The sequence below is a fragment of the Eurytemora carolleeae genome, unplaced genomic scaffold (assembly GCF_000591075.1).
Source record: "Eurytemora carolleeae unplaced genomic scaffold, Eaff_2.0 scaffold129, whole genome shotgun sequence".
NCBI classification, from domain to species: domain Eukaryota; kingdom Metazoa; phylum Arthropoda; class Copepoda; order Calanoida; family Temoridae; genus Eurytemora; species Eurytemora carolleeae.
The window spans coordinates 277,352-294,577 of NW_019396235.1; the positions used below are offsets into that span (position 1 = coordinate 277,352).

At 34.3% G+C, this 17,226-nt stretch overlaps 2 protein-coding genes across 8 annotated transcripts; both read right to left on the reverse strand.

The window, feature by feature from the left end:
- Window positions 1-838: 838 nt before the first annotated feature.
- Window positions 839-10,245, reverse strand: LOC111698952 (NAD kinase 2, mitochondrial-like). 7 transcript variants are annotated; one of them, XM_023469447.1, is made up of 13 exons: window positions 10,025-10,245; window positions 9,515-9,589; window positions 8,764-8,833; window positions 8,336-8,383; window positions 7,589-7,706; window positions 6,468-6,730; window positions 6,008-6,190; window positions 5,406-5,466; window positions 4,414-4,517; window positions 3,365-3,453; window positions 2,232-2,417; window positions 1,393-2,183; window positions 839-1,143 (listed from the first exon to the last, which is right to left on the reverse strand). In XM_023469447.1, the coding sequence occupies exons 1-12, from the start codon at window positions 10,105-10,107 to the stop codon at window positions 2,159-2,161; spliced, it is 1,305 nt and encodes a 434-aa protein (XP_023325215.1). In that variant the 5' UTR covers window positions 10,108-10,245; the 3' UTR covers window positions 839-1,143; window positions 1,393-2,158. The 7 variants fall into 7 exon arrangements, with proteins under 7 accessions (XP_023325215.1, XP_023325214.1, XP_023325216.1 ...); XM_023469446.1 differs by having other exon boundaries at window positions 1,393-2,158; window positions 2,207-2,417; window positions 10,025-10,244; XM_023469448.1 differs by having other exon boundaries at window positions 839-996; window positions 1,861-2,417; window positions 10,025-10,244.
- On the reverse strand, window positions 10,243-17,122 carry LOC111698951 (enolase-phosphatase E1-like). Its single transcript, XM_023469441.1, has 9 exons — window positions 17,079-17,122; window positions 16,509-16,571; window positions 15,985-16,140; window positions 15,549-15,652; window positions 15,124-15,195; window positions 14,151-14,818; window positions 13,813-14,093; window positions 12,257-13,614; window positions 10,243-10,788 (listed from the first exon to the last, which is right to left on the reverse strand). The coding sequence occupies exons 3-9, from the start codon at window positions 16,120-16,122 to the stop codon at window positions 10,614-10,616; spliced, it is 2,796 nt and encodes a 931-aa protein (XP_023325209.1). The 5' UTR covers window positions 16,123-16,140; window positions 16,509-16,571; window positions 17,079-17,122; the 3' UTR covers window positions 10,243-10,613.
- Between the last annotated feature and the right edge of the window lie 104 nt (window positions 17,123-17,226).

A 17,226-nucleotide genomic window follows, 5' to 3' on the forward strand; every position in this document is an offset into this window, starting at 1 on the left:
ACACCTAACCATGAGCTAGTTTTTCTTCTCTGCCTTAATTCCTAACCCTGAGATTGTTCCTCATCTCTACTTTTGCGCATTACCCTGAGATTTTTTCTCTGCTCTGCTTTTACTCCTAACCCTGAGCTAGTTTCTCTTTTCTGCTTTTACCCCATGCCATGAGCTAGTTTTTCTTCTCTGCTTTTACTCCTAACCTGGGATAGTTTCTCTTCTCTGCTTTTACTCCTAACCCTGAGCTAGTATCTCTTTTCTGAACCCTGAGCTAATTTTTCTTCTCTGCTATTACTTTCAAACCCTGATCTTGCTTCTCTTCTCATCTTTTAATCCTAACCCTGAATAAGTTTCTCTTTGATGCTTAGACTCCTAACCCTGAGCTTGATCGTCTTCTCTGCATTTACTCTTAACCCTGAGATCGATTCTCTTCTCTGCTATAATTCCTAACCCTGAGCTTGCTTCTCTTATCTGCTTTTACTCCTAACCCTGAAATAGTTTCTCTTATTTGCTTTTACTCCTAACCCTAAGATTACTTCTCTTCTCTGATTTAACTCCTAACCTTACCAATATCAGACATTTCGGATATCTAGATCCGGTAAACGGTTTCTTTAATTTAATCTTAAAAGAAACATTTCTCAAGTTTGAGGGTAAATTCTTGATCCATCAATTCCAGTTATCCCTGCATGGTAGGACCACAACAAAATCTTGATCCTCGAGATTCACAATACAAAAGTTCTAACTTGAGATATCATTAATATTGGTTTGGTAATCATCTAAAGCTTAGGTCAATAGATTACATTTCCTTTACCCTTACACTTCCTTTAAGCGAAGTATTTAAATAACAATCATTTAAAATTTATTTGGCACTCAAGAATGTTTAGAAAGAAATATATAACTAATTCTAAAAATATATAAATTGGTAACAAACAAGTTATTAAATATGTTGTACTACTGATAATATTACACGCCGTCTTTAAATAGTTGAGGATATGAAGCATAAAGCTAATTATGCAAAAAAAATTATGAATTTGTTGGAAATTGATTTTTGGCAATTTGTCTGCAGAGTGAAATCATTTTTAGTTACAGACATCTACCAGATCAGTTATTCCAGCCCGTAATATGTACACTTCACAGTGGACAGTGTACAGTCTGTGTGTAGAGTACTGTACACATTGTACAATTGCTTTCAATGTGTACTGTACGTTTACACTTTATAAATGCCGCTACACAATACATTGTTGTTTGAAGACGACAAATCAAAAGAAATTTCCAAAAAGTGAATTGGTAGAAGAGAATTGGCATCTATAATGTATTTAAAATTTACATTAGCTTGGAACTTTTGAATAGAAGAAATTTATTGAAATTAGTTTAATAGAGCCCCCCCCCCTAGAAGTTTACCTTAACCCCGAGAGATTAACCGTCTGTCGTTGGCTGACTGAAATCAGAATTTTTAAATCTTATAATTTAACTTCAATGTTGATAAGTTTGAGCTCGTTCATGGGTTTAGACATTTCCATCTCTGAGGCGATTAGTTTGCGACTGTGTAACAAATTTTCTGTTTATAAAGGGTACAGATTAAATAGATAAAATAAATTAAATAGATTAATAGATTAAATAGATTAGATAGATTAAATAGATTAAATAGATTAAATAGATTATATACAACATAAAAAAGCTCTTGAAATAATAATTGCATTGCTTGCACATTTTCTTTGGTTCGCATTCAAGGAACGTTTTTTAACTCTGTGTTTTCATGTTCACATACACTTTGATTGTTTTGAATCTGATCAACGCGGTTTACTTTATTAATTTCCAACTTAGGAGCAAGGAAGGAACTGAAAGCCAAATTATTTTTGCATCGGAAACCTGGATGTATTATGGTAGGGGGGTAGAAAGAACTTAAAATTGTCATGCATGAGTCAAAAAAATAATTCATCCCATGTTGATTACTACAAAATATAAATACGGTTTCTCACTGCTAAAAAAATATTCTTTACAAATTCGTTACGTCCTCCTGAATCTAGATCCCAGAATACAGCTGAAATGTTCTCAATGCGTCCTCCTGAATCTAGATCCCAGAATACAGCTGCAATGTTCTCAATGCGTCCTCCTGAATCTAGATCCCAGAATACAGCTGAAATGTTCTCAATGCGTCCTCCTGAATCTAGATCCCAGAATACAGCTGAAATGTTCTCAATGCGTCCTCCTGAATCTAGATCCCAGAATACAGCTGAAATGTTCTCAATGCGTCCTCCTCCAAAATCTCAATGATCGCCTTCGTCCCGTCGTTGAACTTAAAACTGAGACTCCCGTCTATCACGAGACTGGCGTCGAAACATTTAGATCTGACGGCAATGCGCTTAGCGCTCCCACGTGGTCTACTCTCAGTGGATGTAGGAAAGGTCCCAACTGATATAGGATCCCTTAAATGAAAAGATTTTGTTTATTATTTTTTTTGTCCAGAGCTTCATTTGAAAATTAATAATTTGAGGAATTTCATTGCTTAAATTAAATAAATTGATGAAGTTTTACTCAGTTAAGACACAATTAAAAATAAACTCTGAGATCCTTCAAAATCTTTCGAAAGATTATTCAAGATCCCTATTAAACCTTTCAGCCCTCTAAAGATATTTTTAAACATTCTTTAAATCCGTCAGAACCTTAAACCCAGCCCTTAGATTCCTTAAGAACCATAAAAACCCTCATAGATCCCTAAAAAACTTTCAGAAACCTTAAAGATACCCAAAGAACCAAAGAACCTAAAACCTCATATATTTTAAGAACCTTTCAGATCCTTTAAAAACCTTCCAGTTCCTTAAAAAACTTTCAGATCCTTCCAGAACCTTTCAGATTCTTTAAGAATCTCTGAAGGTCCCTTCAAATATCTTCAAATATCTTCAAATATCTTCAAATATCTTCAAATATCTTCAAATATCTTCAAATATCTTCAAATATCTTCAAATATCTTCAAATATTTTCAAATATCTTCAAATATCATCAAATATCTTCAAATATCTTCTAGAACCTTTAAGAACCTTTAAGATCCTTCATGATTCTTCATGATCCTTCAAGAACCTTCAAGAACCTTCAAGAATCATTTTAAAAAACATTCAAGAACCTTCAAGAACCTTGAAAACCCTTCAAGTCAAGAACCTTCAAGAACCTTCAAGAACCTTCAAGAACCTTCAAGAACCTTCAAGAACCTTCAAGAACCTTCAAGAACCTTCAAGATCCTTCAAAAACCTTCAAATCCCTTCTAGAACCTTCAAGAAACTCTAGGCTCCTTATAAAAACCTTCAAGATTCTTGAAGATAGTTAAAGATCCTTCCATGATCCCTAAATAACCCTGAAGAACCTCCTGAGCTCCTACCTGAGTGTATAGCACATTTTTTCAGCTTCAGGATCATAAACTAGCTCGTTATTAAACTTCTGAGCGATAGCTTCCACTAGCTTGGGATCCTGAAATACAACTTGTTTAATCATTTGTATAAATTAACGTTAAAACCGACATGGTTAATTGAGAATACCAAACAAATCACAAGACCGCCGACACTGACAGTTATAGAAGACCTGAATCCTTTGATTTTAAACGTTCTGATATACCCAGAGAAGGTACCACGGGACAATTTGGACGTAAATGAGAAGTTTTTTATGCACTGACTGACGCTTTAACCAAAAACTTTTTTATCTTCGCCAAAACTCTTAGATAAAAGTAAAAGTCAGCTTTATATAAATTGTTATTTTATATATATATGTCGGTAAATATACTGATTTAAGAAATGGAATGAAAAGCATGAAATCTGGTTGTCTCGTGAACCTACCTTCCAGTTTAGAGGAAATCTGGTTGTCTCGTGAACCTACCTTCCAGTTTAGAGGAAATCTGGTTGTCTCGTGAACCTACCTTCCAGTTTAGAGGACATCTGGTTGTCTCGTGAACCTACCTTCCAGTTTATAGGAAATCTTGTTGTCTCGCGAACCTACCTTCCAGTTTAGAGTAAATCTGGTTGTCTCGTGAACCTATCTTCCAGTTTAGGTAAATCTGGTTGTCTTGTGAACCTACCTTCCGGTTTAGAGTAAATCTTGTTGTCTTGTGAACCTACCTTCCAATTTAGAGGAAATCTGATTGTCTCGTGAACATACCTTCCATTTTAGAGGAAATCTGGTTGTCTCGTAAACCTACCTTCCAGTTTAGAGGAAATCTGGTTGTCTCGTGAACCTACCTTCCAGTTTAGAGGACATCTGATTGTCTCGTGAACCTACCTTCCAGTTTAGAGGAAATCTTGTTGTCTCGCGAACCTACCTTCCAGTTTAGAGTAAATCTGGTAATCTCGTGAACCTATCTTCCAGTTTAGGTAAATCTGGTTGTCTTGTGAACCTACCTTCAGGTTTAGAGTAAATCTTGTTATCTTGTGAACCTACCTTCCAATTTAGAGGAAATCTTGTTGTCTCGTATGCAATCTTGAGGAGGTTTTCTACAGCATGATGGGTCAACTTGTTTATGTTAAACGTCCAGCTTGTTGAACCTGGATAACAGGGATTTTTATCTGATTTTATTTTTAAAAGTTTTCTAGACATTATGAATTAATTTTTAAATTTTACAAGAATAAATAACTTCCTTTTTATATTCATTTCACCTTCATAATATGTATAATTTTCAGTTATGTAACACAATTGTGAACATTTAAATAGTATCGGGAATATAAATACTCAAAATAAAATTTCAATCCCCATCTTATCTCTGAAAATCTTGATCCTCTCAATTTTCAATCCTTATCCTTATCTCTGAAAATCTTGATCCTCTCATTTTTCAATCCCTATCTAGTCTCTGAAAATCTTGATACTCTCAATTTTCAATCCCTATCTTATCTCTAAAAATGTTGATCCTCTCTGAAATATTCTTTGTAAATCTTAATCCTCTAAGAGACTTTCATAATAATCTGTTAATCTCTATCAAAATTTTTCTGCTAATATTAATCCCACTGGAAAAGTCTCCAGAATGCTCTGCAAATTAAAATCCTGTCAAGAATATTCGCATGAATTCTCTGTAAATCTGAATCCTTTCTGGAAAACTCTCGTGAATACTCTTTGTCAATCTTAATCCCCACTGAAAAACTCTCATGTTAATATTAATATTAATTCTCTCTAAAAAACTCTCATTAATACTATTTAAATCTGAATCCTCTCTAAAAAAGTCTTCTGAATACTCTGTCAATATCAATCCTCTCGGGAAAACTATAATGAGTAATCTGTACATCTGATTCCTCTATGAAAAACTCATTAATACTCTTTTAATAACTTAATTCTCTCAGAAAAATTCTTATAAATACTCTTAAAATCTGAATTTTCTTTTTTTTAAATCCAGTGAAAAGTAATACTCCGTACAACTGTATTCTCTAAGATAAGTTTAGTACCTGTTCCTGTTGAAATACAGAGTCCACTGTTTCTAGTTTTAAACACTGGTCCCTGGTCAATCTATTCATAAATACACTCTTAGAGATAACAATTAACATATAAAATTGTAACAAGATGAAGATTACTAAAGTGTCAAAACAATTTGAAAACATAAGAGATTCATTGTTTCAGGAGTACCCCCCCCCCCCACCCACCATCCAGATGGAGAACCTAGTCGGAGAATAAGACTAGGAACTAACTCAGTGAATAAACACAATAACGTCAAAATAATTACAATTTATTGTTATGTATTAGGTAAGGAATCATAAGGAAGTGAAATCTGCATAGGGCCCCATTGTGGACCCCTTAGACCGCCCAGGCAGCAGGGTGCACTGCCCCGCCCCTGTTCTAACTAGACCTTTAAATCCCCATCATTTAGAGAGATAAAGTAGATACATTACAGTCAGTTGGCTAACCAATTAACCCTTTGGTTGGTTGGTATCTGTCGATCCTTTAGGTGAAGTATAGAGGTCCCATTCCTTTAAACTAACTTAATTTGTTGTTTTGATTTATAATTAGTAATTACATGTGTTATTAGGAAAGCGTCTTTTTTTGGTGTTACCTTCAGCTCTAGGTACGAGACTCGACTGGACAAGCTCTCTCCGATATATATTTCATTGAGTGCTAGAACTGGGAGAACTTTACTAGATTGAACCGAGTTCTCCGGGTTCCCGGGCTCCTTGAACGGATGATCTCCGGCCTCAGAGGATTCAGTCATCAGGTCCATATACCGGTATTCAGGATACTAAATCAAATCAAATCAAATCAATTGAATTGAATTGAATTGAATTGAATTGAATTGAATTGAATTGAATTGAATTAGATTCGATTCGATTCCATTCGATTCAAATCAAATCAAATCAAATCAAATCAAATCAAATCAAATCAAATCAAATCAAATCAAATCAAATCGAATCGAATCGAATCGAATCGAATCGAATCAAATCAAATCAAGATCCTGGATCTTTTAAACATGGATCAAATCAAGCGGATGTTTATATAACTGAATAATTGTTCAGTACCTGAAGTTGTTGATCATGAAGTTCATATGGAGTCTTATTGATCTTCTCCTTATCTCCGATCAACGTGATCCTCAACCTTCTCCTGAAGAACCATCTGAACCTACCCTCCAGGATGGTATCAATGGCCTCCTTGATATTGAATGAGTAATGCTTGGGTAAGCAGAGATGTCCTTCTGATCTGGTTGGATCTGTATTTATCCCAAGGATAGGTTTATATCTGTTCAGGATTTTACTTGAACCCATCAGGAAGGTTCCGTCTCCACCTACGCATTTACATATATTGAGATATATTGTTAAAAAACAGATCTCAAAAATTGAACCTTAATGCCAGTGCTTAGGAATTGAATCCACCTGCGCAATTGCATATTTTTAGATAAATTGTCGATGCAAAGGTTCCGGATCCAAAACATTCGCAACATTTTAGATCCTGGGGTCCGGATCCAAATTGTAAAAAATTAACCAAAATATCAGAAAAGGACCTTTCTGCATTCAAAGCACATATTTGAGTGGCAACTAAAGAGAAATGAATGATAAATCAAGTTTCTAGATAAGAATTATAAAAGAGAAAAAAGAAAATTTAGTTTAGGAGTTTTTGCCACAATTTTTAATTTTTTAATCCCTATATCTTTTCAACCTGATGGTGTATAAACCTTTGATATTTCAAACTCAAACTTCTTGATATAACAGAATTCATAGTTTGAAATATCAAAGGTCTATGATATCTGGTTGAAAAGATGTAGAAATCATAAAATCACAGCTTCTGACATCGTTTTTGGTAATTTAAATTAGCAACACAATTGTATCCGTATCCGGATGAAAATGAAAGGAATCCTAATTACTGCTTCGAACTATTCAACACTGAGGGATAAGTTGATCTCCTCTGCGGGAAAAGGGTTTGAGTTTAACTCCCACATGGAGAAAATAACTCGCTCAAAATTTCCTTAAGTTTTATTTTCATGGTTTTGGAAAATAGTTTTTAAACGGTTTATTAACAAACATGAAACAATTTAACTCGAAAATATTCGTTGAAGGCATGAAAATTTCATAAAATCCCCCCCCCCCTCCCCTCCTTATTCCTGTATTTCCCCCTATCTATTGGTTGATAAAGTGATCTACTGCACCTGTGGTAAGTATAAGATCTGCCCACTTGACAACCTCGTCATTGTACTGGAACCTTTTCACAATTTTAGTCTCTATCCCTTTATCCTCCAGGGTTCGAACTACCTCCTGCTCCATCGCCTGACAGACAAATATAATTTCAGATTTATACAAACTTTTAGTCGCCATTTTTGGCATTGTAATTTAATAAACAATAACAATAATTGAGGTTTTTAAACAAAAATTTTTAGGCAAAATTTTTCTATTTCGACCGCTCATAAACCTTTCCGATAAACATGTGAGTTACCACAAAAAGGTCCAATTTATTTATGAAATTTATGAAATTTATTTAAAGATTAACTACAGGGGGACCCATAAACTGTGAAATAGTAAGACGACTGTTGAACATAATGTTGGACATACTGTTGGACTCACTGTGGGATTACTATTGGACATACTGTTGGACATACTGTTGGACTAAATGTAAAATTCCTATTTTTTCTTCAAAAAAAAAACGGTTTCTTGATCAAAATTCTTATTTATTTCACATTTATCTTCTCCTTAATCAATATAATAAATCTCCTTGCTCAGTTACATATATTTTTAATATGTTAGCTATAGCTGGCCAAACGGCTGGACCAAATTGGCTGAAATTTTTGAGGAAACCCGGGTCCTGGGGGTAACATGTTTTTAAAAAATCGTGTTTTTTTATTTGATTTTTTTAATTACATGGGCAACGCCGGTCACATTAGCTAGTAACTGTTAATTACCTTGTGTACGTTGTGATGATATCTAATCATGTTATAATCACTCCCACGCTGGTAACAACCTCAGAATAACATGTTATTCATGTACTGTACAACTAGAAACTAAAGTTAATTTCATTTTCATTTTAAAATGAAAACTAGAAGTTACGATGTCGCAAAGTCGTACCAATAATACCGCATAACATTAACCTCTTCCTTATGTTAGAAAATAAAGTGATTTAGTAAAGTCATCTCGAGATTGAATCGTTGATAGTAGGACCTCTCTAAAAGCCTGATTTGGTTTGATTTTTGACTGTACAGTGTACACTGTACATACACTAAGAATTTAACTTAATGTACTTAATAGAATTATAAACCTTCAAGTGAAAGGTGGTTAGGCAGAATAGCAAAATTGAAAGAAATTCTAAAATATTTTCTGTTCTGAGTTGAACCTTTGTAAGCAGTTCTTCCAGCTGGCGTTCTGATGTACACGTCTCATTCTGCAGTTTCTCAAACTCATATCTTAAATATACAATAGTATAGATACTACTTTACAACAGTTTAGATACTACTTTACAACAGTATAGATACTACTTTACAACAGTATAGATACTACTTTACAACAGTTTAGAAACTACTTTACAACAGTTTAGAAACTACTTTACAACAGTATAGATACTACTTTACATTAGAAACTACTTTACAACAGTTTAGAAACTACTTTACAACAGTATAGATACTACTTTACAACAGTATAGATACTACTTTACAAGAGTATAGATACTACTTTACAACAGTATAGATACTACTTTACAACAGTATAGATACTACTTTACAACAGTATAAAGATACTTTACAACAGTATAGATACTACTTTACAACAGTATAGACTACTTTACAACAGTATAGATACTACTTTACAACAGTATATAGATACTACAAAAAGTAGTTTACAGAACTAAAAAGCATCATTTAAGTGACTGTAGACGTAATTTCAAGTAATCTTCTTATATTAGAGTTGCATCCCTGATTCACAACGGTACCCTTTAAACCTTTCTCTGATCAAGGATAAATGAGATAATCTTATTCTTATTCTTTCTCTTAGAAAATTGATCATTTCCAATTGTGGTTCATCTATTAAAGTGACTTTTGGATTTACAGACAATGATGTAAGAGTAAAATTCTTGAAATAATTCAATCTACCTGGAAACCTTGGTAAGGACGACAACCTTCTTCGGTTTGAACTCATTGGTGTTCCAGGAACTCATGCTGCTGCATCTAAAATTATTTACTAGATTTTATTTTTCGAATCAAGGATATGGTATCATAATACCCTGAACCCTGAGCACTGCTTGGAAATTGTAATTGCGAAAATTGCGACAACAAAAAAGAGTTATTGACAAAGATAAAAAATGCAGTTCAAGTAGTGTGCGTTTTATTTTTTTGTTTGTTTAACAAGTTATTTTAATTGTAGACTTTGCATTTGATAATTAATTTGGAGGAATCTACTCCACCGTTAAAACCCATGCTAAAACCATTATGTCCATCATCTGTTATAACTAAAACCCTGTTGAGATTGTTTTCTAATTCAAAACACACATAATACCTAAACTTTAAGTTTAGGATGACAACAGAGCCAATGTTACTTCTCAACGATGTTACTGAGCGCTGAACTGTAAACAATCCCTTTAAAACCACGTTGAAATCACCAACCTGCGACACCCAGGTATCTTCCCTAAAAACTCTAGCGGGGCCAAGCAGCGCATTATCTTTAGATTCCGTCCCAGGCTTCCCATTCTAGTTTAATGTTTAGTATGTTTGTTAAAACAGGTGTAAAGGTTGGCAGAGATCCAATTTTATATTCTCTGTTACATGCTCAGTACTTCTCCTTCCACATTCATTCCCGTCAACAGGTGTTAAAACATTTATAATTCTGAAAAAAAATTATAATTGAAATAATGCTTCAACAATAAAAAAAATTTAGATCACAAGAATCAAGAATCATGCAATTAATGATTTTACATAAATTCGATTCAAACCGGTTACGCAGGCATACGTACAATAAAAATTCTATTTTCAAATACAAAAACTTTGAAAACAGAAAGTTGAGGCACAAAAATGAAAAACCACGACTCGTAACTTATAAAAATCTTAACATGCAATATTTTCATTGGAATTTGTCAGTTTTCATATCGGCAACAATCGGTTTCTCAATTTAGATCAGGATTTAGATTAAAATGGCCCAATCTAGCCCAATCTATCCCAATATAGCCAAATCTAGCCCGATCAAGTCAAATCATTACTAAAACCCGTCTTCTCTTTTCTTCTTCTTCTTCTTCTTAAGAGGAGGCTCTATAGGGGAAACTCTGATAGTATCCTGTAGGACTGTACTGGACGGTTTCATGGTTGAAGAGAGAAGAGTATTCGGGGATGACAAGGCAAAGGTTTCCGGAGTTCTCAACGGTTCAGATTCAAACCTACATCAGTTAGACCAATTAAATTGAGTAAAAAATCAAATCCATTTTTTTACAACTTGAAAGTGATTATTTTTAATCAGGCGTGGCTTTACTTTATGGTTAGCGTTAAAAAATGGTCAAAGTCTCTACGCAACAGGATTTCCGCGGCAACTGCGCAAATTTTTCTGAATGTTAACAATAAATAAGATCAGAGGGGGAGGGAAGGAAACGGGAGAGGAAGGAGGAAGGGAGGGGGGGGGGGAGCCGAGGGAATAGACACAGAGCCCATCAACTTCTTCACTTAAAACCTTCAGTTCTCCCCAAACCAAACCCAGTGTCATGACAACGTTGATGCAACTATAAAATGAGTTATCAAATCTAAAGCCCCAACCCCCCGCGAAAAAGCGTGTTGTGTTCTAAATCTATTTAATATCTTAGATTTATTTCATGTAAATTTCCTACCTAACCCTGAAATAATGTAAAATAAAAATTATTAGTTCGTGTTGAAAAATAGGGTTAATTGGTTTAATTGGTGTGATTATGTTTATATATCATAATTTAAAACATCTCTTTTCCAACTTCATTGGCCGTTCAGGAATTCAGCCAGTTATCGAGCTTGTTTTTGAAACAGTTCAAAAACTGTTTCCAGCACTTTTGATTTCATATATTGATAACTCTTGCACTACAAAAGTTTCTTCGTATTCCGGTGTGCACAACAGGTAACTTCAGATTCAAAGGATATAATCTTGATGTATTCTTTAACGAAGGCCGCAGGTTTGTCTTTCATTTTCACCAGGTACATAGGCTGAGCTAAACCATTAGTTTTTATCCACATGATCATGTCCATGAAGGATTTTCCAGACTTGAATCATATCTCCCCTCTTCCTTCTTTCCTCCAGACTAGTGAGTCCAACCTCTCTCCGTTTCTCTTCATAGGTAGATCCTGAGAGTCCAGAAGTCATGGAAATAGCTCTTTTCTGTACTTTTTCCAGGATTTCTTTATCCTTAAAAATCAGGGTCATGTTGCAAACATCATTTATAGGACAGACCTCCTTTTATAATTCTGATAAAACAAATTATTCTGATCTAGTTTGTTAAAGTTGGTTTACAAATTACGATATATGTAAGCATTCATTTGTTGGTCTACAGATGACAGGAGAAAAGTTAGATATATTATCATAAATAAAGCATTGTTCGTTAATTTAAATCTCATTCATATATTTTTAACTTAAGATATTTCGATTTTAATTTGACTCGATGAAAAGATGGAAAAAGATGAGAGGGTTGACGCGGAAATTCTGTTGCGTAGAGACTATGACCATTTTTTGACGATGACCAAAATGTAACGCCACACCGGTTCTTTAAAAGAGTCACATGTGGATGTATCCGCCGCAAAAAGAAAGAAAGAAGATAATTGTCAGAATTAAAAACTTTTCCAGTCTAAAGAAAACTATATCTTCCAAAATGTTGTTCAGATATTATTTATCACCTGGATTTGGTTTCCAAACATATTTTCTTCTGTTTGATAATCTTCTTTGGACTTAACTGTACAACACTCTTCTTGATAGACTTAGGACTTAGCTCTTTACCGATCTTCTTGGTAGACTTAGGACTTAGCTCTTTACCGATCTTCTTGGTAGACTTAGGACTTAGCTCTTTACCGATCTTCTTGGATCCAGAAGTATTTAGGGTGGAGAGAGTATTGTTCATCTTTTCAAGGAGTATTTTCTTGGCAAGCTTGGGGGTTTGAGAATAATTAAATTTAGCTTTATCAACTTCAGGCTTAGGTTCGTCTTCTTCAGAGCTACTCTCTTCAGAACCAGAACTTTCACTCGAACCTTCAATCGAACCATCAGAACCTGATTCAATCGGCTCGTTCACTTCTGGTTGGATTGGGCTCATTTGACCAGATTTAAGGGTTTCTTGATCATTATCAGAACTTGATTCTGAATCAGAATCATTAATATCATTCTCAACTTGGAGGGTATCTGAAAGTTTCATAGATTTAGTGGTTTCATTATCATCATTCTTATCCTCCAAATGATCTGAACCGAACCCGGAACTTGAATCATCCTTCTGTTTACCAGTTTTAATTGCAGGTGGAGGAATATCTTCAGATTCAGAACTAGAGTCTTTAGTTACCCAAGCAAAGACGGGTTGCGCTTGCTCCGGTTCAGAATGGGAACTCGACTTATCAGAACTTACTTTAGGGACATGTTCTGCTGAATTCTTACCGGACACAGGTTTCCTAATGGTGAGCAGACCTGGTAAATCCTCAGATTCAGATTCAGAAGTCGAGTCTTTGGGTAGCCGTTTACCAACCGGTGCCTTGATATTTGATTTTAATAAATCCAACCTTCGTTTGGCTCTTTCCTCCACACTAGGTTCATCCTCATCCTCTCCATACTTCATAGCTTTAAACCCTGGAGTTTCTAAACTTTCTGTTTTCCTTGGACTGTTCTCAGATTCACCATGTTTGCGCTTCTTGGAAGTATTCTCGGCTTTAGTGTAAATCTCAGGTTTCTGTGCCGGTTTCATCCCTTTCCCAGCGCTGCTTGTAACTTCCAGAACTGCATCATTTACTTGTTTAGAAATGTTTTGTTTTATCACTGCATCGTAATACTCCCAACAGGATTTAACGCTGGTAAACTTTACACCAGATGTGTCCGGGTAAAAATACTTTTTTTTACGTGTGGTACCATTCTGCACGGCTATAAACCCTTCAGGGAGCTGAAACCTCGCAGGGGTTCGAGGAGGAGGAGCAGGAGAAGCAGGTTTAGAGGGTTCTCCTCTCTTTATTGCAGTAACTGCAGCAGGTTTTATTTCAACCTTGGATCTGGAGCTCGTCTATAATATCAAAAATAAAATTATTTCATGGAATCATACTTTATTTGCGGAATAAAACTTTAAAGCAATAAAAGAACACCAAATGTAAAAAAAGATTCTGCATCAAAAAGAAAAAAAATTGGATAAAAAAATTGAAAATCTCTGAAAAGGAAAGGGGAGTGGAGTTTATAAAATACTTTAAGTAATAATTTTCTCTACCTTTATTTCAGGTTTTAAATCATCTTCATCACCTACAGAATCTGAATCTTCAGAGCTATCATCAAAATTCTTCTTCTTCATATTCATCTTCTTTTTTTTCAATTTGTCAGAAACATCTTCATCTTCAGAGCTTTCATCTGCAGGTTTCTTCTTAATATTTTTCTTCTTCTTGGATTTGTCAGAAACATCTTCATCTTCAGAGCTTTCATCTGCAGGTTTCTTCTTAATATTTTTCTTCTTCATGGATTTGTCAGAAACATCTTCATCTTCAGAGCTTTCATTTGCAGGTTTCTTCTTAATATTTTTCTTCTTCATGGATTTATCAGAAACATCTTCATCTGCAGGTTTCTTCTTAATATTTTTCTTCTTCATGGATTTATCAGAAACATCTTCATCTTCAGAGCTTTCATCAGCAGGTTTCTTAATATTTTTCTTCTTCTTGGATTTATCAAAAACATCCTGGTCTAAATGTTTCTGTTTCTCAGTTTCCTGTTTAGCACAAGTATCATCAGCTTTCTTACCCTTGGCATCCGCAATCTTTATCTTTTTCTTGGATTTATCGGAAACATCTTTGTCTATAGAGACTGAATGTCTTGGTTTCTCAATTTTTTGCTGCTCCATACTAGCATCATCAACCTTTTCAATCCTGTCAGTAATATTTTCAGCAGAAGTTTCCTCAGTAGCATCATTAACCTTCTCAACCCTGTTATCAGTATCATTCTGAGCAGAACCTTCCTCCGTCTCAAAGATCTCCGAACCCGTCTCCGTATTTATATTCTCCAGGTCGTTGATCGGTGCAGTCGCTGAGTCCGCCTTGTTCTTGATATTTTTCTCCTGCTCCTTGTTCTCCTTAAGTATACTGATCTTATCTCCGGTAGCTAGCAGAGAACCAGACCTAGGTTTAGGACTTGGAGCAGTTCGGAGAAACAAATCTGAGGACGAGGGTAGGCAGGGTCCAGAGGATAAGGAAGACAATGTGCTGAGAGAAGGTTGAGATTCAAATTCACTAAATAAAAAAGTTGTAATATTTGATGATTTTTATTTCATGATTAAAGGGAGAGATAATTAAACATCTGAGTTATTTACGAATAAATAAATATTTTTCCAGGATTACACAAAAACTATCAAAAAACAGTTACGTTGATGCATTAACTTTCACAAAAAATAAGGTTTGAGAGTTTTTAAACATTTATCCCACAAGGCTTTCTTTAAAATTAGAATTTGCATGTTTAAACTATCCACAGAAAAAAGGACAAAAGAAAAATTTGAATTATTTTCCCGATTGAAAAATATGTTTAGATTATTGTTTACCTTGGAAAAGAAGGAACGCCGACAACCTTCTTCTCCCCGACAGCGACAAGTTTAGCTTTCACGCAGAATTTACTAAATAATTCAATATATTATTTATCAAATTTATTGTATTAAGTTGTAATCTCTGTTTGTTTGTATGTCCTATCATAACTCATGAACCCCTTTACCGACTTGCCATAAATTTTGATTGGGGAACTCAGTAGAACCACATGAATGTTCTTTGACAATTACTTTTTTTAAATGAAATGAAATCTAACGCACAAAAAAAAGGCAGACCACAATTTGGAAATGGAAGGATCATCGTTTAATCAATCATATTTGTAAAATAAAATTGACATATGAATGCCATAAAGTATAATAAGTACCAATTATTGATCTAAAAGTCTAAAAATTATTAAATTTTTAATTTTAAATAGGAATATTACTAGTTAGCTGTTTGGCAGAGTTCTTTAACTTGAACAGTTATCTCCTGACTAACAGATATCTCCTCCCAGCAACAACCGGGGGATAGATCTTTCTGCACAACAACCTTAACATTATCATCAATCAATCAAGTTTTGAAAGGCTGAATGAATGAATCATCATATTCCGGCTCCAATCATGCTTACTATTAATTAATTATCATCGAGCGCCATTTTATAAAATCATAAAAAACGAATAAAATTTTTTTTTCCCTCTGCACTCAGCTGCAGGCGGGGGTTTGAAAACTGGGCGCCATTAACATATGAAAATTTTACAAATCAAGACTAACTCAATATAAATTAATTAAAATGGGTTTCACGCAGTGGTCAAATGTATTATTATAATAATAAATAAAATAATAAAGGAGTAGAATTTAGAACCCTGAATTAGTAAAGGTACCTCGAAAACTTTATTATATTTTCCGATAATCTGAGTAGAAGTAAGAAGAGTGACCACCAGGGGAAGAATGGTTCCAGGGATGAACTGAATTATCTTGAAGTTTCCCTCTATATCCACCATACTGTGGATATCTCCCATTAAGCTCGTCTCCGCAAACTAGAATTTAATTAGAATTAAAACTATTAGTAAACAGTAAATAGAACTTGGTCTTATAGTTTGACAGGATTAATTCAAACAATACATCCAGATCTTTTCAAAGCTCAAATCTGGCAGATCAAAAATCCAATTCACTCAATCATCAAAAATCATTTCTTTTCTTCACTAGGATTAATAAGTGTCTCGCTTTACTTGGAGTGTATTAGAACATGCCACAAGTTTAATCTTTGCTTGATGTCGGTCTGTTGTCTGTTTGTTTGTAACCGATAAACGTCAAAACAGCAGAACGGATCGGGCCCAAATTATTTGCAGGACCTGACATGTCAGGGCTCTAATAAAGGTGTCAGGAGTATAATTAGTGTTAATACCTGAACATCTTTGTATTCCAACAGAAATCCCTGTAACTGGATGAAGTAAGTTGGTGAATAGGTCTAAAATATATAAATGTATAGAAGAGATTCACAAGGTAGTTTAAACTTTAAAAAGATGATTTCAATTTCTTTCAGATGGAAAGTAGACTAATTTTCTATATTTCTAATTTTTTAAATATTTAGAATTATTGACGAAAACACACGTTGATGATTATTAAATAATAAAAAAGTTTGACCAAAATCGATTCTTATATTTAAAAAAAAGGTTTTTAAATTAGATTTTGAAGGGACTGTAGACGTTTAATTTAAAGTGACCTTTCAATTATTGTGTGACATGCCCGATTTTCTTTCAATTATTGTGTGACATGCCCGATTTTCTTTCAATTATTGTGTGACAAACCCAATTTTCTTTCATTTACTGTGTGACATGCCCAATGTTTTTAGTAGTTTCTCTATAGAGGTGAAAATTCTTACGTCAAAATCAATGGAGAAAATTATGAGAATTAAATCACTGAGAAAGTGTTAAAATAAATATCTATATCAATTTTACATGAAAAAATATCTTACCTTAAATAAATTAAGATGAGAAAAGATCTTCTCCCCGGTGGTTAGATCGCAGGAAAAATAATGTTTAGAATTTGCCTAAACTAATGGAAATTCCAAAACTAAAATCTTATAAAGAGTGATGGGGGTGGTTGAACCATAATACTCTCTT